At 42.1% G+C, this 25,521-nt stretch overlaps 1 protein-coding gene across 4 annotated transcripts in view; it reads left to right on the top strand.

Moving 5' to 3' along the window:
- The first annotated feature begins 330 nt into the window (after positions 1–330).
- LPGAT1 (lysophosphatidylglycerol acyltransferase 1) overlaps positions 331–25,521 on the top strand; it is a 69,738-nt gene continuing 44,547 nt past the window's right edge. The window contains exons 1-2 of one of the 4 annotated variants that reach the window (XM_053915185.2): positions 331–538; positions 1,856–2,116. In XM_053915185.2, the coding sequence (XP_053771160.1) occupies positions 1,879–2,116 (238 nt within the window). In that variant the 5' untranslated portion in view covers positions 331–538; positions 1,856–1,878. Of the gene's footprint in view, positions 539–723; positions 964–1,851; positions 2,117–25,521 lie in introns of those variants that run through there. The other 3 variants (XM_053915184.2, XM_053915182.2, XM_053915183.1) reach the window with 3 other exon arrangements.

Below are 25,521 nucleotides of genomic sequence, written 5' to 3'. Positions count from 1 at the left end.
AGGAGACAGCTTCCCAGTTTGGGCAGTGATCGGCTTGTCAGAGGAGAGAGCCTTAACAATGAAAAACGGCTCTTTTGGCTGAAAGGGGCTTTCGATTTGGATCAAAGCGCTCCTCGCGTGGTGTAAGGATTGGTGCTCCTTTCTAGACTTTTCCGAGCGGCCTTTTCCCTCCCTACTGACCTCAACGAGGTCCCGGCTTGGGGGACCCCGCAGCCCCGAGGGCCTGGACCCGCGCGCCAGTGGGGTCCGCGGGTGGCGGCGGCCGCGCCTTCATTAGAGGGCGCTCTGGGGGCGACTCCGCTGCAGTCCCGACTCCCGCCGCTTCCTCCTCGCCGCCCCTCCCCACCAGCCCGGCGACCGCGGCCGGCCCGTGGGGGCAGAGTGTCCGCGCCGCAGCCGGAGACGGGCGCGGGCCGCGCCGCAGCCGGAGCGGGGCCGGGTCCCGCCGCTGCCTCCTTCCGCCGGCCGCGCCGCCGGCCATGCATTCTTCCGGCTCCTCTGGCTCCCGCAGCCCGGGCCGGGGCCCGGCCAGCCCGAGGTAATTCCCGGCTCGGCGGGCGCAGGCCCCGGGGCTGCGGCGGCGCCGCGCCCGGGGAAGCGCTGGGAGGCGGGCGTGGGGTGTCGTCGTCCTGCGGCCGGGGGGAGGTGGCGGCGGGGGCACCGGGGACCAGGGCGCGGTAGGCCCCGAGGAGGAGGGGGAAGCGTGGGGCGTCCGCCCGCCTCCCCGGGACCCGCCCCGGTGACAGGTCCGGCCTCTGAGTCCTCGCCGTCCCTCAGTCCGCAGGCAGCCGCGAGGGCACTAGGGCTCCCGCTCGCGCCGCCCCTCGGCCGCCGCCGCCGCCGCGTCCATGACCGCGACCCCTCGGCCGGGGACACCCGCCGCCGCATTCGCGCGCCCTGGGCCGCCGATCCCTGGCCCCGCTCGGCCCCGCGCTCCACCTCCCGCCGTCCGAGCCCGCCGAGGTGAGCCCGGCGCGCGGGCCGGGACCGCCGCCCGGACCCCGTCCTCACCGGCGGGGACGGCTGCGGGCTCCACCCGTCTGCTGAGCGCAGTCGTCGCCTCGGCGTCCCCGCTTCTTTCATCATCCCCCGCTCCCCGGCCTTCTGGTCGGAGACCTCATTCCCTCCATCCCTGGCCCCTCTCCTTTGCCTCCTTCTGGCTTTTTCTCCCCTCCCCCTATTCCTGTCCTTCCTCCTTTTCTCCTTATTACCCGCCCCCCCCCCTACACACACTTCCTTTCACCTTTCTGCCCTTTTTCTAGGCCTCTCTCCTTTTATTCTTAAAAAAAAAAAAAAAAAGGAAACAAAACCCCCCTTTGCCGCAAATGAACATTTTTAGCGAACTCTTTTTGCTAATGCGAGAGACCTTTGGCAGGAATGAATCGGTGTGCAGGAATGGAGTTGCATAGGGTACCAATTTCCTGGAATCTGGGAAATCCGATAGAGACGTTTCAGTCTTGTCCCTCGTGTCCTTAGTTTGGAGATATTGAGGGTGTCTGAAGAAGGAAGTGGGTCTATTTGTCTTCCCTAAAGTCCAACGGAAGACTGCAGTGGGACTTGGTGCAGGGACGGCCGCCGATTAGTTAGTGGGAAAAGCATTATCATTTGCTAAATATATTATGACATACCCTGTGCCTCTGTGAACAGCTCCCTTGACCTTGTGCGGCTCCTCCTCCCTCGCTCTCTGTCCCCCTCTGGAATTTCCCGGAGAGATCGCCGAGGTACTACACCGGGAAGGCTCAGACCCTCGATTTTCTTCTATTTTTGTGCTAGAGATGATTTCTATGTTGGTGACTATTTAGATGTGTTTAAGCCCTTTTCCTTTGTAAATGCATTTTCCTTTCACCTCAGAAAGGCAGGACGGACTCCAATGTGAGAATGGCTGTGACTTTGGAAGAAGCTCCGTGGTTGGGCTGGATCTTGGTGAAAGCCCTGATGAGGTTTGCCTTCATGGTCGTCAACAACCTGGTTGCAATTCCATCCTACATCTGCTATGTGATTATACTTCAGCCCCTTCGCTTGCTGGACAATAAGTGCTTCTGGTACATTGAAGGAATCATGTATAAATGGCTTTTAGGCATGGTGGCTTCTTGGGGATGGTATGCTGGATATACAGGTAAGAGTTTAATGTATATAAAGAAACATATAATGTTATGCTTAATTCAGGAGCCATGATTACATATATAGTACACTTTGGGTTGTCAGTGCTTTTATGCTTTGACTATGAAGAAAGAAATATAAAACAATTTTATTGAGTTTTTTCTTTAGAATTCCAATGAACAAGGATTTTTCAGGAGTATAATGTCATAATTATATATTGATAAATTTCTTCAATAATATCTTATGTGATTGACATTTAGTGAAACCAGGCTCTTAAAGCTGGTCCAGAGAAATAGGAGTGGATTATATAGAGCCTGAAGGCTTATAAAATGAAGAGGTAAGATATTTAGCTCATAAACACTGGGAATTTAGAAAAAGGACTGAACCATATTTGTGCTAAGATAGTTAATTATGTTTTTTCATTTAATGTATTATTGTACTGTTAACATTTTAAGGCAAACAAAAAATAGCTTTTTTTCTATTAATGTACAATTCTCTTTCCTACTAGAATCTGTTTTATCTCGTAAATTTGTATTAGAATATTAAATATAAAATTTAAGTTTAATCTGTGGCAAGCTACTTTATCTTCTGAGTGTCTTTAAGTACATTTTTATTTCTGCCTTTAAACTGCATTTTGGGATGCAGGGACATTGCTATTCTAAAGTGGACTTTTAGAGAACAAGATGAGAAATAGTGTTTATTTTTTGTTTTGAAGCCTTGGAGAACTTGGGCCCCTGCTATGAAAATTCTGGGTTGTGTGTTGTATTTGACTTCTTTTCCTTTAACATTAGGATGATTGAAAAAGCATTGAGGTTTCTAGCACTTGTCTTAGACATTGAGACTTTTATCCTAGAATTTTATGATGAATAGTGTCCTCACATATCATGCAGAAGACGCCGCACTCAGTGGAGACCGTAGAGGAAGGTACTCTCAGGGTCGAACAGCACAGCAGTTCCCCATTTCAAATTCTCTGTCTCCCTCTTTCCTGCCCAGGCTGCACCTGCAGATTTTATCCAGACACATGAGAAAAAGGCTGACAGCACCCAGCTTTTTTGGAGTGTGACAGTCTCTTGCTAGGTCACAGTGCTCTCAGTTGCCCAAGATGAAGCCTTTTCTCCTTCTGGCAGTGTCATTTATTGTTCTGGAAGATCTGAAGCCTCTGGGTAGTGTATGCTTTGCTTCCTTGTCATGCGTCTTGTTCAGGGCCCAAAGCTTTTGGGATGTGTAGGGTGAGCTTCTAGTCCATTTATAGGACCTCGTGGTAGCTGTAGGAGTGCTAGAGAAAAATGAAGTTCTCATCTATGGTGTTGAATACCTACCTGAATTGCACTGCTGTTTTAGAATTGCTTTGCTCCGTATAGTTTGAGCTTCCCCAGATATCCTACGTGGTGCCAGTTAGTGGTTTTGTTCTTTGTGTGGTATACTTAAGTTGCTTGTTTTAAATGAGCTGATGGTGTTGTTAGAAATAAGTTCTAGAAGTTTATTTTACTTAAACACAATGAAATTACTGAAATCTGTGTGCTTGTGTGTGTGGTGTATTTGTGTATAAGTGTTAACATGATGAGAGGCTAACAAAATTAATTTGGCATTGACCTTGGGATTGTAAGGCGTGCAATTGTAAGTGCTGCTTGAAGTTAAAGTTAGTCGTCCTATGACCACAGTGTGGCTGCTGTGTATTTTAAAGCATATTTTCTTGGGGTGTCTCTTCTCTGCTGATTATAGAATTGCAGTTTCTTTTGCCACCTGCTTGGAAAGTGGTCTTGACATAATCTGCATATTTTAGTCTCTTGGAAGCATCTTCTCTCTTCAGGCTACTGCATTTGACCGTTTGATCAGTTTGTCAAATCATTGAAGAGTAGAATTTTGAGTGTTTATTTTACATGGTTTTTCTACAGGTAGAATACTTTTATAGGGTCTGGTCATGGTTTGAGCATAACAGAACAGTTAAGAGGTCAAACAAATGTAAGAATGACTTTTGTTGAAAGCTGCAACTGGGTCTAAAGAAGCAAACATAAATGGGGGTTGATGAGCAGACGCACCCCTAAAAGCATCTAGGACAGTGATTTTGAACTCTTTTCATCTCATAGCTCACCAACTAATTACTAAAATCCTACAGCACACCAAAAAATGTATTATATTTTTTGCCGATCTGACAAAAAATAAGTGTAAATTTGATTTGTTCACCCTGGATAGGTCTTGTTGTGTTGGCTGCTGTCATTTTTTTATTTGGAAGTCTAGGGGAAAAGAGGTCAGTGTCCCTGACTAAACAGTCCAGTATTGCATGTTTTAAAAATTCTTGCAGCGCACCAGTTGAAAATCGCTGGTCTGGGAGGTTATGTTAACCTTTGTATGAGTTTATACGTTTCATTTCTTCCCTTTGTATCAAGAGGGGGGATGGGCTTAGGATTTTTTTCTCCTTTCCCCATGCTTAAGTTTCCCAGATGGAAAATGGAACGTTGCCGAAGGAATTCTGCTCAGCAGGTCTAGTCTGTTCATGTTTTAGAATGAAAATCGCCAAACTTTGTTGAAAAGCCACTTCCGAGGAAATCTTAAATATGAATGAATTAATTATTAATTAGGGAGCCGAAAAGGGAATATTGGTTTCGGAGATCATTTTTTCAAAATGTGGCATCCAGTCTAAGACAAGTCAATGACACAGCCCTGCCGCTGAGGACTTACATTGATTGTCAGTCCTGCAGTGCCCCGAATGGGAGCCTCCGGCCTGCATGGCTATTGCAATTAATTAAAGTGAAATGGAATTGAAAATTCAGTTTCTCAGTCTCACCAAGCACATTTCAAGTGCTTCATACTAGGTGGCTAGTGGCTTTCTCTTTTTTCTTAGGAAAAATGCATTTTATCTTTATAGAAGGAATGCTTTTCTAAACATAGTTCTAAACAGGTTTCTTTCTGGAAAAGATACGATTTATTCAAAATTTATAAGATAAGTCTTTTAATTTGAGACAAATGTCACAAAAATGAGTCCTTTAAACTCAGACACACTTCTTGGATGGGGAATGGGAGGCTAGTATAAGCCCAAGAACTTGAATGAACATTTTTGTACTTAATTTGCATCCTCGGAGCTGGGGCACTGCCTGTGGGCGTAGAAGATGGAAAGGGGTTTTCTGGTCTTTCTGCAGATTTCTGACTTTACATCTTGTGAGGGGAACACAGTTCTTAAAAGAACTCTGAGGACATCGGGGTTTGTTCATCTCTAGCTTAAGAATAAGTAGTGATGCCGTTGGTACCACATTTCCTTCAGTGGGAAGTGCTGTAGAAACATCTCATGTTGAGGAAAACCTGTATACTTCCTTTGCTCTAAGATTTCACGGGCACACCAAAAGAGATATTAGCTTAATGAATGTTCCACTTGTACCTGCTTTATTCAGATCTGTGACTCAGTAGATTCCACCCGCCCCCAACTTAAGCGAAGATTGGCAAATTTCAGAGAGAGATTTTAAAAAACTAAAATGTGTTTATTTAAAATAGTTTATTTTGATTCTCATTCACTTATTGAATAAATTCATTGCTCCCCATCCAAACACAACCAAAAAGTACATTTGTTTTTTTTCGTAAGATGGCTCTAGTAGCGCTTAGTTGTCTTTAACTTCACGCAAAACAATTTTGTTAGATTATATTGTGACAGCCTTCATATCAGTGTGCATTTCAAAAACTTATCAAATTTGGTGAATTTTTGTGTAGCCATTTTAGTAGTGAAGGAAGAAAATATGCAACATATTTTCAGCATATAATGCTTTATCATATCAAGAAAGGTAAAAACGCAACTAAAACACACAAAAAGATTTGTGCAGTGTATGGAGAAGGTGCTGTGACTGACCGTGTTAAAAGTGGTTTGCGGTTTTGTGCTGGAGATGTCTCTCTGGATGATGCTCCACAGTCAGGTAGAACAGTTGAAGTTGATAGAAGTTGATAGCGATCAAATCGAGACATTAATTGAGAACAATCAACGTTATACCTCGTGGGAGATAGCCGACATACTCAAAATATCCAAATCAGTAAAGTTATTGGTGAAAATGAAAAACATGTCTTATTTTAAGGAAAAAAAAACCCTAACCATACTTTTTGGCCAACCCAATAATTCAAGCCTCTTACACAAAATCGTTAAAAAAGAAAATATTCATTGTAAATAGAAGCACCAGAATTTGTATGGGACTCTTTTGGGCCACAGTTTCACAAAAGGGGAGCTGGGGTGTTGAGGCACATGCCCGTCAAGCTGTTTTTGCTTAGCAAATGCTGAGCGGGCATTTGCTTGAGTGCTTTTAGGGAAAGCTGATGGAGATGAGATTTAGCTTCCTCCCGCTCCGCAGGTGATGGCTGTCGTGGCTTTGTGTTGGTCTTTGTGGGTTGATTATTTGATAGTGTTTTTTTACTGAGATACAAATTCATTTGTGTGAGAAATAAAAAATCAGGAATTATATCTGACCTTGAAATTGTAGAGAAATTTTTTAAAAAACATATCTTCTTGAGCAGTGTTTTTCCACCTTTGGTTGAGTCATAAACCAATTTAGTGTGTCAAGCTGAACGTTTTAAAGAAGTGAAATACAATGGAATTAACTAGAAAGGATCAGAAACGTGAGTGTCTGTACTAGGTAGTGCTACTGAATTAATTTTTTTTTTAACCGTGAGCCCTGTCAGCATTTGAAAGGCATTGTTCTAGCGGAAAGAGCATTGCAATTTAGAACTCTGGGAGTCAGATGTCTTGATCCAGCTTTAACGTATTCACTCATTGGTGGGGGCAAAATCCCCACTTGCTCTGTGCCCACTGGTCTGTCAGCGCTTTACAGATAGAGATGCGGTCTTCTGTATAACCCTAGAGCCCCATTGGTTGCCTGGTGATCGCAAAGTGCTCCACACTGTCGAAGTATCTCTTGAATGATCCCTTTTTTCTTTCTTGGTCCCAGCTGAGGTGCTTTCGCTACCTACCTTCCTGAAAGGTCTTATATCAAGGTCACTGCAATGCACAAATAAGAAATCTGAAACTGAATCATGTTTTGCACACACATACATATAAATACATATCCTATAGTACCACATTTGTTAATTTAATACATCTTTATTGAGCTTCTATTTTGTGTGGGAACAGGTGCCCTGGAGGTGCCGAGATGCACAAGACGTAATCCCTGACTTTAAGGAGTTCACAGCAGCCTTGGTGGGGGAAGACAGCACCGAGGAGTACCTCCTGGTATAATGGTCTCAAGGAGATAAGGGCTCCTGATCTCCCATCAGTGGTAGGTGGTAGCAGAGAGGGCATAGGGAATTTAGGGAAGAAGCGGCTTTAAATTTCCTTTTTTTTTTTCATTAGGGAAATATTTGTCTGTGGGGCTAACTCTAGCATAATTATAATAAATTTAAGACTTCAGTAATGTCAGTTTGAAATTAATATCTTTTTGATAATATTAGCTAACATGTATTGAAATATAAGCCAAGTAGTGTTCTGAGGGTTTTGGTCCTTTAATGCTCAGAACAATCTTATCTGGCTGGTTCTATTATTATCCCCCTCTTTCTGTTATTGATGTTGAAATTCAGACTTCCCCTTAAGCATTAACTGAGTTGATGTTGTCACAGGTTTATTTTTGTATTTAAAGAGCCATTATCGATTTTTATGTGATATTCCTAGAGTTTTTCTTGGTTTTTACCACCCATGTGTTCTTTTGTTTCTGGGGCATGAAATCCCTTTCCAAAGCTGTAACTCTTTAACACCCGAAAGCAGTATCATAGTTAGGGATTTCCACAAGAGGTTAAGAAAATCATTGCTTCAACGGAAGTATTTTTAGTATAGTGTATGTGATAAAAATCCTACTTCCTTAAATCTCCACTTTTACAACTGGAATTTTAATTTTTGAGTGCTTGACAATAGATTCATCAGAGTGAGGAGTTACTGTATGATGTTAGGTTGGAAACTGATCTTGAAATAAATTCAGCTGAGGAGTTTTCAGTACAGTGTTTTGATTTTTTTATATGGAAAATTATCCAGTAAAGATAAATACATCGGTACCTTGGTACTAGTCATTAAATCATTTTGGTACTCAGCTCGAGTGCAGAAACCAACGAGTACTGAACTGTTGGCAAGCTACTGTGAGACTGATGAGTTGACCTCTGTTTCGTGGTGAGAGAGGGGCGCCAAGGGTCGAGCAAGCGCCGAGTGCTGAAACTTTTTTCTTATCAAAATGCAATGACTGTGGGGTTTGACAAGTCCTGAAGCTGACGAGTACCGAGGTATGACTGTATTACCACATGCTTTAAACTCAGCAGTCTGGTGGTTCATCAGATTTGATAGGTGGTCTTGTTTCACAGATTAAATGTAATTGAATAATTTATTTTGGAAAGCTTTTCTTTTGGAAATATGTTTATTTATGCACACATACCCATGGGCACTGTTACAGAAGCACATGAAGCAGTGTTTGTATTGCTTAAGACCTCAGATTCTGGATTTACAAAGAACTGGGTAAAACAGTTCCTGCTTTCTTTGTGTTGACATTTGCCTGGTATCTTTGCACATTCTTTTGGTTTTGAACTATTTAAATGACTGATATAGATGTCTCTAATAATCAACATGGAGATAGGTTTTGCTTTATGAGTCAATGCTGTCATTGTATTTTATTTTGTTTTCTGTTTTTATATATATAAATTTTGTCTTTTGCTGTGTAGTCTGTTTTTCTTTGCTTTTTTATTGTTCTGATATGTAGTAAGGCTTGTATATTTGTCTTCTTAGTTACTTTATGTGATATCCTTAGTTCTCTATTGATACTAACTGTTTAGTTGTCTTTTGATGAACAGAGGTAAAATAATAATAATTTTTTTAAAGATCTTATTTATTTTTAGAGAGAGGGGAAGGGAGGGAGAAAAAGGGAGAGAAACCTCAGTGTATGGTTGCCTCTTGTGCACCACCTACTGGGGACCTGGCCTGCAACCCAGGTATGTGCCCTGACTGGGAATAGAACTGGCAACCCTTTGGTTCACAGGCTGGTGCTTAATCCACTGAGCCACACCAGTCAGGGTGTAAAATTCTTTTTAAATCCTCTCTTCTCTCTTCCCCTTTCCCTTCTCCATCACCCAATTTTAGTCAATAGTCAGTCATGGTTATTCACAATAATATTTGCCCTTGTACTATTATGTATGCGTGTACGTCTCCTGCTTGCTCTGTGAGCGTTACAGCTGTCCATTCACTCTCAGCTGTTACATCAAGGTAGTCAGTAAGCTTATTATACTTCTTGCTTACTTTCTCCCTTCTTCCAGTTTTTGTTATTTGCATTTATATTTTGCTGTGGCCTATAATATTTATGTTTTATTTTATTACACTACCTCCTTTTGTTTTAGTCATAACTCTTCAGCTAAATATATATATATATAGTGGTCACCCAAGCATATTTGCTGAAGTTCTTCCCAGCCATCCTTTGGTTAGTCAAAGTTCATTCTCTAGTAAATTTCTCAGTAAGAAATCATGGGAACAACATAGGAATATTATTCTTACCACATTTGCAGAACTTCTTTTAATTGCTCTACACGTGAGAGACAGTTTAGCAGGTAATAAAATCCTTGGCTCACTCCTTCTTTCTTACAGGTGTTGTACTGTCTCCCGGCATTAAATGTTTGCGTGGAGATGTGTGAAGCCAGCTTGAATTCTTTTCTTTGTTATTGATTTGATCTTTTTTGCCTTTCTACCCAAAGGATTTTCTCTTTCTTTCTAATATTTAGTAACTTTCCTAGGATATACTTGTGTTGGATATGCTGGCACATGTGTGCCCTTTTAATATGTTGCTTCAAATCTATTTGCATTTCAGGAAAGTTTTCTTTAATTTTTATCTTTAGATATTTATTTTGGTTTTCTGTTTGGGTGACCCTAAATGTATGTCTGTTGGATATCCCTTTGTGTATCTTTTTTGTCTATTGTTTTCTCTTTAAGCCTTTAAACACGTTTCATTTTTGTGTCTTTAATGTCTCTTACATCTTCTGCAGTGTCTCTTCTGTTCTCCTTTTCGTCTCTTCATTTCTCTTATCATTTCATTTATTCTTCTGTTTCTTCTTGGGTTCTCTCAGTTCATGTCTTCCCTCTTCCTGTTGTCTAGACAGTTCTTCCTTGAATTCTTACACTTAGGCTTTGTGATCGTCATAGTGGTGGTGACTTCACTCACTTTCTTAGGTTCTTGCAAGAATAGTTACACTTTTTATGTTCTTCACGGTAATATTTTTCTAGTGAGCATTCTTTGACACTTGGTACATCATGCAGCTCATTTCTACCATATTTCTTATTTCTCTTAGCCAGTGCTGTGCCCGCTACCTTTTTATTCCCTGTAATTTAATGGATTGGACTTTCCTCCGTTATTTGTAGGAGGTGTGGGTAGGGCCAGGGTAGCTTTCCAGATTTTTGCCTCAGAGAGTCTTTTTTTACATATGGTGCCTGGGTGTGCTTCTCCGTGTTGCCACAAGTCTTCTGCCTCTCCAAACTGGGTCCAGGGTGCTCTCTGCCATCAATTCTGTACTTCCCAGTCCTTTCCTTGCAGTGGAGGCTGGAGGGAGAGAGACCCAGCATGCCAACTGACCTCTCTCCTAAGGAAGTGCCTTTTCGCTGCTGCTCTGAGATTTGTCACTACTGGGCCCTCCTGCTTTCATGGCACACCTTCCGCCTCTCCCTGCTCCGCACTCCCGACGTAGGTTCTGTCTGATAGCAACCTTGTTGGAGGTTTTATGTTTTTGTTTTCATCCTGGGTCTGCTGAAAAGAGTTTTTTGAGGTTTTTCTCTCTTTCTCTTGTTGCTACATGTATTTTTCAGGAAGATTCATGACTGAAACGCTACCGTGGTCATAGCAGGAAGTGAAACACAAGATTTTTATTCAGCTATGTAATTATAATTCAGACAGCTGTGTCACCGTTCTGCTGTACTACTAGTGGATTGTTATGAAATGGAGAACAGTTTTACCGGCTAATTAATTTTTTAAGATCTGTCAAAAAGCAAGAAGTAACCTCCCAATTTTTTTCCTCCCAGTGGTTCCCTAACTGTCTCGATTTTTGGACTGCTTATAGTTAAGACATCCACTCTAATTTCCACTTGGGTACAGTAAGAAAATGGCACCTTTGATATTTCAGTAAGGAATATGGATGAAATGTGACATTAATACTGTTATTCTCACCCTGGCCAGGTGGCTCAGCTGGTTAGAGTATCGTCCCATACACCAAAAAAAAAAAGATTGTGGGTTTGATTTCTGGTCAGGACACATACCTAGGTTGTGGGTTCGAGCCCCAGTCGGGGTGCATACAGGAAGCAACCAATCACTGTTTCTATCTCTCTCTCCCTACCTTCCTTTCTCTCTAAAATCAGTAAACGTATCCTCAGGTGAGGATCAAAAAGAAAATACTACACTCTAGGGTCTGGTCTGTGGACCACCTTGAAAACTTTAAGGGTGAGCAGCATCTCCCTAAACTTCAATAAATATCTTTATTGTGTATTATATATTAAGTATATAAATATATTTATTATATATAAAGTATATGTAATATATTAAATATAGTCTATTTATAGTTTCATCTAAACTAGTTTCAGGAGTTTCTTTTTAGAGTTTGGAAACTCGTGGCCATATTCGCCAGCTGATGTGCTTCATCTGACCTTTGTACTATCCCGACTTTTTTAAAAATTAGTGGCCAACATTTCGAAATTAGAGAGACTTCACAAAACATAAAAAATAAAGCCAAGATTTCCAGCTCTTGAGAAATTAGAAATCTGGCCACACTGGCCCCTCATTTCTGCCTGCAGCAGTTTGCTGGGGCCTGTGCTCGCTGGTTCACCCAAGATCCTGCTCCCCCCTTGTCTCACTCTGCTCATTTGTATTACCTGCCTGGACCCCAGAGGCTCAGGTGATGTTCATTAAAAAAAAAAAAAGCTGAAGTATAATTACTAGTCTATTTCCATTAGACATATGGTAGCTTTGCATTTATAAGCCTTACGATCTATACACTAATGAGTTCTACCATTGAAAACTGACAGTGTGTTAATGACCTCCACTGCTGATTTCACGTAGCAAAGGCATGTCACAGGAACTGAAAATGAAGTGCCACTAGTGAGAACTGTGGTCACAGGGCTTTTCAAGTTTCATGTAACATATTACTACCCTAGTGAAATGGTTCCTGCTTTTGGTGTACTCATTAATTAGTAGAATGTCTCATTTCTTCCTCTTTTCTTTTTCAGTCCTCACCAAAGGATACATTCATTGATTTTAGAGAGAGAGGAAGGGAGAGAGAGAGAAACATAAATCAGTTGCCTCCCATATGCACCAGGGGTGGAGGCACCAGGGGTGGAGGAACCAGGGGCGGAACCCACAATATGTGCCCTAAGCAGGGATGGAACCCGCAACCGTTTTTTCAGTGTATGGGGTGACGCTGCTCCAACCAGCTGAGCCTCCCAGCCGGGGCTCTCATTTCTCCTTATGAATATAATCACATAAAATCTAGGTTACTAAAAATTAATATTTAAAAATTAGTATTTTAAAATATTAAAAACAAAGCAAGTCTGGTTAATTTGTTCCTTTATAGTACAGGTAATTTAAAAATAGTATTGTAAAAAGCATGCCTAAATTTTAGTTACCAGTTACATTTTTTTCTTAAGATGTAACAGATCTGATCGAGTTTTGCTAGCGAAACACCCTTCCCAAACATTTTTTTACCATTAAACTTTTAGAGCCATTATGACTCATATTTAAGACACTTTGCATATGCTGTTAATTCAAATTTTGCATTATTTGACACTTTAAGGGAAAAAAGTCTGTAAATTTAAATACATCAAGAAGTTTCTGAATCATCACAAGACTAAACTATGATCAATGTAGCTTTAGTATTAAGAACATATATATAAAAAACCTCTGTGCTGTACACCTGAAACTAATACAAAATGATTTAATGTAAACTGTAATTGAAAATAAAATTTTAAAAAATAAAATATATTTAAATTAAGATATAATTCACATATCTAGAATTCGCCATGTCGAAATGAACAATTTAGTGGTATTTATTACAGTTGCAAGATTGTACAGCCATCCGCAGTCACTGGTCCAGAACATTTCATCGCCACCCGAAGAAACCATAGACCATTAGCAGTGACTCTCCGTTTCTTCCCCCTCTCACCCCCTGGCCACCGCTGATCTGAGCTCTATCTCTCTGGTTCGCCTGTTTTGACATGTCATATAAATGGAGTTGTGCAATACGTGGTCATTTGAGTCTGGCTTCTTGCGCTCAGGATCGTGTTTCCAAGGTTTGTGCGTATTGTGACGTGTCAGTGTTTCGTTGTTTCACATGGCTGGATGATACCTCACTGTATGTGCAGACCACACTTCGTTTATCCACTCATCCATTGGTGAACGCTTGGCTTGTTTACACATTTTGGCTATCGTGAATAATGCTGCTACATTAATACATGGACATTCATGTATAAGTTTCTGTGTGAACATGTTTTAAGTCCTTCGGACCTAGAAGTCACAGTGCTGGGTCATATGATAATTCTATGTTTAACTTCTGAGGAGCTGCCAAGCTGTTTTCCATAGCAGCTGTTCCATTATACATTCCCGGCAGCAACGTGGAGGAGTTCCGCTTTCTCTACATCCTCGCTAGTACTTAGTTTCTAGGGTTTTGTTGTTGTTGTTTTGTTCTAATGTGGCCACCCTATGGATGTGAAGTGGTAGCTCACTGTGGTTTAGATTTGCATTTCCCAAATGACGAATGATGCTGAGCATCTTTTCATGTACTTATTAGCCATTTATATATCTTTGGAGAAATGTCTATCTAAATCCTTTGCTCATTTTTAAATTGGATTATGTGTCTTTTTATTACTGAGTTCTAAGGTTTTTTCTATATTCTGTGTACCAGTGGTCCCCAACCTTTTTGGCACCAGGGACTCGTTTCATGGAAGGCAGTTTTTCCATGGACCGGGGTGGAGGGGATGGCTTTATAGCCTGCCACCAGATGCAGCCCAATTGTCACTTGCCACTCAGTGAGAGGATTTTGATAGGAGTCTGCAAGCGATTGATTTATGATGGTCTCCGTGCAGTCACACCTCTCTGCTGATGATGATCTGTGTTTGTAGCTGCTCCTCAGCAGTAGCATCACCGCCTCAGCTCCACCTCAGATCATCAGATCCACCTCCTGAGGAGCCTGCAGCCTGGATCCCCCACACGCACAGTGCACAGTAGTATCCATGCTCCTATGAGAATCTAATGCCACCTCTGATCGGCAGAAGGTGGAGCTCAGGCGGTAATGCGGGCGATGGGGAGTGGCTGTAAATACAAATCAAGTTCCCTCACTTGCCCCGGGGCTGCTCACCTCCAGCTCTGCAGCCAGGTTCCTAACCGTTGACCAGTAAGGGTACTTGGCCCCGGGGTTGGGGCCCCTGCTGTGTACTGTGCCCTCTCTGTTTTTTCATTGGTTGCTTGCACTTTCAGTGTCATAGTTGAGAAACATTACCTAATCCAAGGTCATGAAGGTTTACACCTATGTTTTCTTTTAAGAGTTTCTTTTATATTTAGGTCTTTGATCCATTTTGCATTAATTTTTCCCTCTGGTGTAAGGTAGAGGTCCAAACTTCATTCTTTTGCATGTGAATATCCAATTTTCCTAGCATAGTTTGTTGAAAAAACTGTTCTTTCCACATGGAATGATCTTGGCACCTTTGTTGAAAATCAGTTGGCTTATGGGTTTATTTTTGGACTCTCAGTTCTATTTCATTGTTTGTACGTGTCTCTCCTTATGCCAATACCTCACTATCTTTATTACTGTAGTGCCGTAGTAAGTTTTGAGAGTTAAGTATATTTCATTGTAGTTTAATTTTTTAAAAATCATGATCCTTTTTGCTATGCATTATGACTTCAATAATAATTAGTTCATGAAGCAGAAATCCTAATTCAATTTCATCTTGGATTTAAAAATGCTCACTAAGAACAGTGTTTTTCAATAATTAATATTCATAATTGGATTAAATGACCCCTTCCTACCTCTATGTTGTGGAAATGTTTTCTAGTTATGTGTTTCACTTGCCTCAGCAATATTATTAATGATAACAATATTTACTATTTGCTTTCTCAAGAAAACAGGACATTAGTTGTAGGAGTATCTTGCGTGATTGAGAAACCAAATGTTTATTGACTGCCTATGCCAGTTAGCAAAGTTGTTAATTTGTAAAATATTGTGCTAGAGAGTGTGATTTAGACTAATTCCTACCAAAAGGAAATTTGGCATCGTTTTTATTTTGATGGATGATTTTAGAAATAGTTGAGTTTACTATGAAATATGTGTTCAATGGATCTGCAAGAAGTTTTCTGGAAAAATGGAAATCAATGTGCACATTTTCCCTTAATATAAATGGCTCCATTTTTCAAAGTTAATTGAAGTCCTTACAGAGATGAAAATTACCTAGAGGCTAAATTTGTTTTGTAGAATAAAGTATAGATTACATGGAAAAGGAACGAGAGTGTCATTTTTAATGAGTCACAGGCTGTTTTTTGTGGGTGGGATAGGATTGGTTTTGTACATGAGAGACTGAATTGGACAGTTATCTAAATAATCATTTAAAGCCAGGTTAAGCCTGGGATCCTTATATAAAGATGTATTTTTAATGAGGAATAGATACTGCTAAGTAAAATAAGTATGATGTTAGAGACAGCATGATATAGTAACAAAGCTGACTTTTGAGTTAGTATTAGTTGGGGTCCTGCCACCACCACTTGCTAGTTGTATGACTCTGAGCTAGTTACTTCTCTGAGCCTCGGCCTTTTAAGCTGTAAAAATTGAGGTCATTACATTTATTGCTTGTGAAGCTTTAATGTAAAGTGAGTAGCATGGTAGTTGGTACTCGATAAATAACTTTTGTTAATATTATTATATTAGTGCCTAGGAAAACTATGTTAACCTTTTGGGGAAAGGAATGTTTAAATGAATAAGAGCTACCTTAAGGGATAGTTTTAGAAATATATTTGAAGGTACTCAAGCTTAGCTAATAGTATAGCTCAATACAGTTTTTGCTTTAATTAATAAATAATGTGATTGTTATTAATTTAAGCCATAGTCCAACTAAAATATTAACTAAATTTTATGTTTACAAGTTACGAAGTGCTTCACAGCAACTTTGTTGAACTGTCTTCTGATTGATGCAGCCACCCATTCTGATAACAAGTGTTTGAGGCCCTGGCGGTAGTGGGGGGCCGGCGGCATAGCTCCTGTGCTGCTGCGATTGACTGTTGTGTGTGCGAGGCAACAGGAGGCACACGTAACCACAGTGTCACAACCGCGAGAAGGGCTCAAAAGAACAAGTGTAGGGGCTACAAGAGTGAGAACGGAGGGCGTAATCTGGAGGTGAGTGGTGTCCGGGAGGAATGGCCTCCAGGAGAAAGTGGTGCGGAGACTGAGAACTGAGGAGTAGGTGGAGCTTGGCCAGGTGAGGCCGAGTGAGGAGCAGCCAGAACAGAGGAGGAGAGGGGTCTGTCTTGTTCGGGGAGCAAAGGGAAAGCTAGACTGGCTGCCCTGGGCAGTGAATGAGGAAGTAGGGGCAGTTGTGGTGGGGAAGCGATATGGCCAAATCCACTGAGGCCTTTTAAGTGCATGTGAAGGGTTTTGAAATTCATCCTAAGAGGAAACCATTCAAGGATTTTAAGTAAGGCGATGGTGAGATCAGGTTCATATTTGTAATTCTATATGTGCCAGCTTTGCGGAAATGGATTAGAGGGAATTGAGAGTGTGCAAAGGATACCGTTCGGAAGATGGTCAGGTGAGGTGAGAGTTGCTTGGTCTCCGCGTGATGGCAGTGGGGATGGAAAGAAGAGAACTTAACTCATTGGAGAGTTTTGTAGGGGGAAATTGTCAGGGTTGGCTGAGGGACTGCACATACAGGATGCAATGGAAGTGTTATCAGACCAAAGTCAAAACTCGAAGCGTCAGCGTTGGAGTAGGGAAAGAAAGGTTCGTTGACCCAGAAGGCACCAACTGAGAAGATGGGAGACCAAGTGGAGCCGCAAACCCATCCGAAGAAAGTGCAGAGTTTAGGCTTCTTTTATGTCAAGGGAGGGGGAAATGCGAGGGGCAAGGGGAGCTAGCCGGCTCTTTGCGGCCAGGCACCAGCAGGGCTCTGAGGAAATGGTGGAACGTGTTTGTTCTTAGTCTGTAGGCTCTAGTTGATGTGAGCCTGGTCACAAGGTTCCTACAAATCTTTGGTAAACAGTCATGGTTTTTGTACATACTTCCCTCATCTCCTCGGGAGAGGCACCTTGGGTAAGGGGCTGCTGTTGGAAAACTCAGGCTGCAAGCAGAATTCCCCTGATGATTAGCATGTCCGTCTGCAAGAAGCCCTTAACCTGAAGGCCATGGGAACAAAGCAGGCGTGGGGAGGACGGCGTCAGAGAGGCCCTGTGTTTCACTGTTACGGGACAGGTGACAGGGATGACCATGAGGTTTCTAGTGTGAGCTGCTCGGTGGTTAGGGAAGCCTGAGAAGTCATAACATAGAGAGGAGAGAGAAAAATTAGCACAGGGTAGGTAAGAAGCATCTAAGTGGAGCTCTGAAGTAAACACGGGGATGTGAAGTCTGGAACTCAGAAGAGAAACTTGAGCTAGAAAGGCAGGTTGGGAAATGACCAAAGGTGTTTAAAGCCATGGAGATGGAGGAGATCACCTAGGGAAATCATAAATACTGAGTGATGAGAAGTCTGGGATCAATGTCGAAGGGGTCCAACAGTGGGAGGCTCGGGAGAGGGGAATGGTGGAATCTAAGGAGGAGCAGCAGGGACGCCTCCCTAGACGTGGGAGGTCAGAATTCAGCAGTGTGTCTGTGTTGGGGCGGGGGTGGTGGTCTGATGGTGCTGCTGGGAGTTTGTTTTGGAAGAGGAGAGCTGATGTACCCGTTTGTTGCATTTGGCAAGAGCAGCTTCACTGAGGTGGTAGCAGTGGAAACTGGATTGGAGTAGGTTGGGATGAATGAGGAATGGGAGATGGTAAAATGCAAACATGAACATAGGACTTTCCAGAAGTTTGGCTCTGAAGGAGTAGAGGGTGATAGTTGCAGGAGAGAAATTGGGTCAAGAGAAGGCTTTTAATATTTATTAACTAATGAATTTATTTATAATTATTTTAAAAAAATTCTCACCTGAATTTATGTTTACTGATTTGAGAGAGGAAGGAGGGGGTGGGGAGAGAGAGAGAGAGAGAGAGAGAGAGAGAAGAAACATTGATGTGAGAGAGAAACACTGATTGGTTGCCCCCCCCCCCCCCATGCACTCCATCCCGCCTCGAACCTGCAACCTAGGTATGTGCCCTAAATGGGGATCCAACCTGCATCCTGTTTGGTGTACAGGATGGTGTTCCAACCGAGCCACCTGACCAGGGCCATCTTTTGATTTTTAAGATGAAAAAGTCAAGATGCTGACCTACTTAAAAAGCTGTGCCTGATGAAACCAGGGCCGCTTACTTGCATGGCTAACGTGTTAGGAAAGCGTTCTTAGTGAAGATGGGAGGGATGATGCATGGAAAGCCCTTAAACGGCGGCTCTGGTGGCCGGGCAGGCAGGCAGCGCCTCCATAATCTGCTCCTGTTCTGAACTAGTATTTAGTGAGACTGCTCTCCTCATCCTTTCTACATTTCCTCACTATATTCCTCTCCCTGAGATCTTTCCTGCAGTTTCTCTGAAAAGTTCTGCCTACTCATCTAACCCCATGACCCAGCTCCCCTCCTTCAGTTTCTGCTCTCTCCTTTCTGAACCTCTCTGTCGTCTGCTCCCTAATTGTGGTTCCTAATCTTTGGGCTGAGATTTCCTGTAGTGCTCCAGGGTTTTCTCAGGGTCCTCTCAGGGTCAAGAATCTATGTACATACTAAGTATCATCTGTGGATAAATAATGTCTTATAAATGTATGTTAGTATTTTTCAAATATATATAGCTGCTGTTTTGATTAATAAGAAATCCCTTAAAAGCCTTACAGACTTTATAGTTGCTTTTTGTAGTGGATATTTTCACTCAGTGCTAAAAGAACTATCACAGATATCTGCTACATATTTGGACATTAAAAAGGCTGTTCACAGGAACAGAACCACAGAAATGGAGATCACATGGGGGGTTATCAACAGGGGAGTGGGAGGGGGAGTGAGGGGGAAAAGGTACAGAGATTAAGTAGCATAAATGGTAGGTAGATTATAGACAGGGGGAGGGTAAGGCTAGTATAGGAAATATGGAAGCCAAAGAACTTATATGTACGACCCATGGACATGAACTAAAGGGGGGAATGTGGGTGGGAGGGGGTATGCAGGGTGGAGGGGAGTGAAGGAGGGGGAATGGGACAACTGTAATAGCATAATCAATAAAATAAATTTTTTAAAAAAGGCTGTTCATACTTGAAATGGTAAGGACTCACTGCTTTACGACATAAAATATTCAAAATTGCTTCCTGTTTTTCACTCTTGTTTTTACTGTTGCTGTCCTGTTTTTCACTTTTGTTTTTACTGTTGCTGTTCTTGTCTCTGTAGCTACCTTGTCAATTGCTTACGAGCAGGAGTTGTGGTTCTTTGTTCTTCTTCCTTTTTTTATTTAATACCTTTCTGCAGTGGTTGGTAAGCAGCCAAATCCAGCCCACTGCCTGTTTGTTTTGCAAATCCTTTCCAGCTCTGGAGGTTTTCACAGATCACCATTTGCCATCCATCTGATGGTAGGAAACACTAACTTTGAACCCCAATTAAGTGAAATGTTATCCCTCCCCAAAGGAAGTCCATGCTTCTCATTAGTAGACCTGTGCTGCAGAAAGTTGTAGTCGTCCACCCTTCTCTGCAGTTTCACATTCTGTGATTCGCTTTCCACGGTTTCAGTTAAGCACAGTCTGAAGATATTAAATGGAAAGTTACAGAAATAAATAATTGTAAGTTTTATATTGCACTGTATTCCGAGTAGCATGGGGGATCTTGCACTGTCCTGCTCCATCCCCAGCGGATGTGAATCATCCCTTTGTCTAGCGCATCCACACTGTAAATGAGCCACCTGCCAGTTAGTCGCTTGGTAGCCATCTCGGATGTCAGATTGGCTGTGGACCTGTCTCAGTGCTTGTTTTCAGGTCCCCTTATTTTGCTCAATAATGATACCAAAGACATTCACATCCCTTTTATAACAGTATATTGTTATAACTGTTCTGTTTTATTATTAGTTATTGTTGATAACCACTTACTGTGCCTACCTTATAAATTAAGCTATATCATAATTATGTATGTGTGGAAAACAACATATTTATAGGGTTCAGTACTACCCGTGGTTTCAGGCGTCCACAGCGGGTCTTAGAGTGTATCCCCCATAGATAAAGGGGAGACTACTATATTCAGTTATTTTTATATTTTGAATTTTGTCAATAAAATTTTTAGAAATTTGTTGGAAAATAGACTTGTTATGCAAATACATACCTGTATAATATCCTTCATTTTGCTGCTTAACTTGCATGGCCTAACATACTTACAGTCTGATGCTGTATAGAAAATCAAGTTTACTGACCCCTGCCTTACAGGAGCGGTTTCCACTTTTGCCTGCACATCTGGGTTAGCAGAGGATGTCCATCCTCTGCCCTGCAGATTCTGAATCAGTGTATTGGGATGGAGTCTGGGAACCTATATTTCAAACAAGCTGTTTAGTTGTTTGGGAATCATTGCCTTTTAATGCATTCACAGAGTTGAACTCCAGGAGACAGTACAGTGAATTTTGGATTAGATGTCAGAGGACAGCTTACTAGTTTTTTTATTTCAACATTTATGAACTATGGGATCTTATCAAAGTAATGACTTGTTCTGCAGGTTTTTAATTTTTTTTTCTATGTTTGTAGTTCCTTTGTTTGTAGACAGTTTTGTTTTATCCTCTACAATGGTAGTTTTACCTTCTGGAATTCACAAAAACCTCTTTTCAGAATCTGATGAAAGTAATGGGCCTTCCCCTAACCCCCCCGAAAGGTGTACCTGTATTAATTGCCGATGACTGCCATAGCAAATTACCACAGAAGCACTTAAAACAGCAGAAATTTATTCTCACATTTCTAGAGGCCAAAAGTTCAATTCGAGGTGTCAGCAGTCCTGCCAGAGGCTCTCTGGGGAGATCTCGCCTCTTCGGCTTCCGGCAGCCACAGCATCCCTGGTCTTGTGGCCGCACCACTCCATCTGCCTCCTCCTCGTCTCTGTATCTGTTCTGTGTGCCTCTTACAAGGACGCGTCTCCTTGGGTTTGGGCCCATCCAGATAGTCCAGAATAAGCTCCTGCTCTCAAGACCCTTAATTTAATCATAGCTTTTACAATATAATGTAACATTCACAGGTTCCGGGGATTTGACATGGACATCTTATGAGTTGGAGGTACATTTTTTGGCTTACCACAGCACCTTTGCACATGCCGACAATTTTACAAACAGCTTCAAGGGGCTTATAACTCTGAAGTTCATATATGGACCCCATAGACTCTGACTTTGAACCTTATACCTATAGTGGATTCTAATTATGTAGCCTATTTATTCTCTCCCCTGTGTCAAGTTCTTACATTCATTATCCTGTTAATACCCATCTTGAAATGATGTTTTCTTCTTACCTTAGATTCTTAGATTCTAAGAGCTTAGATTCTTTACTTTACAGTTGGCTTTCTGAGTCAGTTTTTCTGATGACTTCAGAAGCTGTCTATCTTTGGTAAGGTGTTAAAAGAAAAGAAGAGCCTGCCCCATGCCTTTTACCTCATTCTGTAGCAAGGAGACCATGTTCTGTGCAAACCACAGGTAACTGATGACACCTCCAGTGAGAAGAGCAACCTACCCCGAGTGCCTGACATGCCAGGCCTTTCACAAGTGCTTACGCATGGGTCCCTGTTAAATCCTATAAAGTATAAACAGTCCTCAGAGGAAGGGAACATCCACCCCATTATATAAGTGAGATGGTGAAGCCTGGTGGAAGTTAATTTGGGGGACAGAGCTTTGCTGTGTGACAGAGCTAACAAGGGATGAAGCTGGCCTTTGAATGAAGGTCTCCTACTCTAAAACCCATGGTATTTTCGTGATGCCATGAAAACATAGCACAATTCCCTTCTAGTTGAGCGGTTAGTAATCTTACACAAGGTGTGCTTTGGTGTGTGCTTTGGTGTCAGGAGTCAACAGACCAGGGTTTCAATTAGATTTACAGTGCTCACTTAAAGTATTACCTAGTACCGTGTCTCCTCTGATCCTCAGCTTTACGTGAGACTGACACCTGGCTTCTGTGCCTTGCAGTATATGGTAGCAATGGAGAGAATCGGAATGAAAGCTCTTCAAAATAGGAAACTGTACCAATATGTAACACAACTCACTAGTTTCTCATTTGATTATATTCTTAGTATTTCTTTCCTTTACTAGCCTAGATTTCAAAGTTTGGGAATATGGTCAAGCGTCAACCAGAGGCTATATATTAGCTCCAACTATGGATTTCTTGGCCTAAGACCTCTTGGGCATTTGGCTGGTGTGAATGCTCAGGCCTGCTCTCCGCCCTTTCATTTTAGGGGCAATCCCAACTTTGCCTAGCTCAGCTCCCCCTGGGATATCTATGTTCCCTTTTCTGACCATTTCTCTTTCCTAGGTCAGTTTCTACTCTCCTCATTGCCCACTGTGCCTTGGGTTTGGTTGGTGGCCTGGGGCTGTGGTCTGGAGACTCTTCCCGTTTCTCTTCCCCCCTCCCCCAATCTCACATCACTTAATTACTGTCTCCTTTTATCTTTGCTCTTGACTTCCAGAATATAAAGATCCTAAAGACGTTCTTATCTTTTACAAAAATAGCCCCCCACCTTTTACAAAAAAACTACTCTCCGTCATTCCCATAGCCCATCCCATCTGTCCATACCACGTAACACCAGTTCCCTTCACCTGCTGGCTTTGGTGGTTTGTACGGTGATGTGCAGAACTCTGGTGCCTAGTGGTAAGGTAATCTGATTGGAATATTTCATTGGAGAACCGTAGATGTGAGTATCTTTAGATCTTTTCTCTAGAGCTGGTTAGGTTTTCTAGAGGAGACTTCCACACTCTTGGCTGCCACGTCCTGGGGCTGAGCAGGTGAAGGGCAGGCATCAGAGGACTGGATCTGCGCCCGGTGAGCACAGTGCACTTAGGCCTCGCGTTGGCTCTGCTACCCTCATTTGTTACTTACCTTTGCTCTGATTTTACCACAGGCCTATATTGACCTAACTCATTTTGAACTTTCTACCTTAGCGGTTCTTAAATGGGATGGGGGTAGGGGTCAGATGTTTGGAAACGTGTAGGATTTGGGGGCTGTAATAGAGGCTGTTGGCAGGGATGCTAAAAGTTTTGCAGTTCTAATGGCTGCAGGAACAATTGCTTTTTCCCAAGCTATCAGTAGCTTCCTTTTTGAAAACAGTGTAAGTTTATTTAATTAATTAATTAACTAACTAACTAGTATTGTATACATTGTTCAGGTGCACATTATAATTGAACATCTGTATATATCACAAACTGATCACCCCCCAAAATCTAGTTACTATCCATTACCATAGAGTTGACCCCCTTACCAACCTTGGTTCAACCCAAACCCCTGTCCCCTCTGATACCCACCAATCTGTTCTCTGTGTCTATGAGTTTGTTGTAATACGTTGGTTCTTTTTTAAAAAATACCAGTTAGTTACTTACCAATTATTACCTTTGACTTTCCTCCTCTTTTTAAGTTCATGCTTACCAGTGATGATTTTGATTTTATTGGTATTTAGAATTGGACTCTATTCTGAAGCTTTCTTTTAAGCAGGTGGCTAGAGTGGCAGCAAGAAGACTAATTAGGAGGACGCTGAGAAGTCCAGGGAGGAGTTAGTGGTTGCTTGAGAGCAAAGACGGACAGAAGTAGAGGATGCAGGGTGTGTTCTGGAGGTGGAGACCGCGTGATTTAGAGATGGCCTGAGTGTGGAGAACTAAGGAAAAGGAGGAATCAAAGGTGGTGGTAGTTTTTGGCTTGAGTTGACTGGTGACCGATGGTGTCCTTTGTCGAGATGGAGGAGCCTAAGGGGAAGAGCTGGTTCTGTGATGAGCATTCAAGATGGCTGCATCCTGGGCCCAACGACAATGCTGACTTTTTCCCTTGATATCCATTGCCTTTTTAGACTTGGTTATTATTCAACTGTCAAGCAAAAGACAAACAAACAAACAAACAAACAACACCCCACTTAATTCTTTGGCTGTGTGCTTCTATACCTCCTTAATGCTGCTGTCCACCAGCCTAATTTGTTGAGGACTTTGGGACTTAGCTGTCCATCCCACTTCCTGGCACAATAACGAGCAACTTCAGGGGATCTCCGAGCAACTTACCCAAGTACTGTCCTCAAGGTTCTCTGACCTGTAGTGGGCCAGCAGTGACAGCGTGGACTGTGGTTTTGAATCCGAGTTCCCCTGCTTCCTAACTGCGCCACTTGGAAATTCTGCTTAGCCTTCTGTGTCTCATCTTCCTTCATTGTAAATCGGGGATAATGATATCTGTACACGTGGGATTTTGTTACTAATTATAAATGCCTGGCACATAGTAAGCATTCTATAAATGTTATCTATTAAGACTATTAGTATTTAATTATTATATATCTATTTAATCATATATGCTGCTGTTATTCTTTTAGTTAAGCAACCAGTTCAAAAGCTACGCCTTCAGCCTTGCCTCAAGTTAAACCTCTTAAATTTTAAGTGCCAAAAAAAGGTTCACTGACCACAATTGCCTAATATGTTCAGTATACTTGGTTAAAAAAAATAAAACAAAGCCCACCAATGCTTCAATTCCAGCAGTTCTTGTTTACAAGTATACATCTGATTTATCCAGGGGGCTTTTTCAAAATATCCGGGCCTTCTGGGAGTTGGAATAGGATGGGTAAGTGTGAAGATGAGGGATAGCATCAAATACCTCTCCCCCCTCCGTTTTCTTTCAGTTAATAACCCCCTTGCTGGGTTCCTTTCCTCACCAGTCTCCCCTCCATTAATTAGTACCTTAAGCTACTTTCTCAGGGCCGCCCTTAATTATGTTCTCATTCTCTTTTCATCTTGCCCCATTTGCTCAGCTAACCTCTAACTTGGGGTGAATCCAATCCAATCTGCCTCCGATGTGAGCTGCTGAAAGCCACAGTTTTTGAGCAACGTGAGAATCTTTCATGTGGCATGTTGCTCTTCAGTCTTTACTGTTCACATTAGAACACCTGACCTTATGCAACACAGGGGGCATATGACTCTTTTTATTAATCCTGATTTCAAAAGTAACTTCAACTCTCATGTAATCCAATTACCCAAGATCTCTGTGAGTCTATCAATTATGTCTCATTTATTTTTACAATGTGTTTTGAGTAGCATTAATGAATTAATGTTTTGTAAAGGAGAAAACCAAGGCACAAGACGGTGAAATAGGTTGGGGCATCAGCTTGCAGGCACAGTGCTTCT

The sequence above is a fragment of the Desmodus rotundus genome, chromosome 12 (assembly GCF_022682495.2).
Source record: "Desmodus rotundus isolate HL8 chromosome 12, HLdesRot8A.1, whole genome shotgun sequence".
Lineage (NCBI taxonomy): Eukaryota > Metazoa > Chordata > Mammalia > Chiroptera > Phyllostomidae > Desmodus > Desmodus rotundus.
This window is presented reverse-complemented; position numbering and strand designations above follow the sequence as displayed.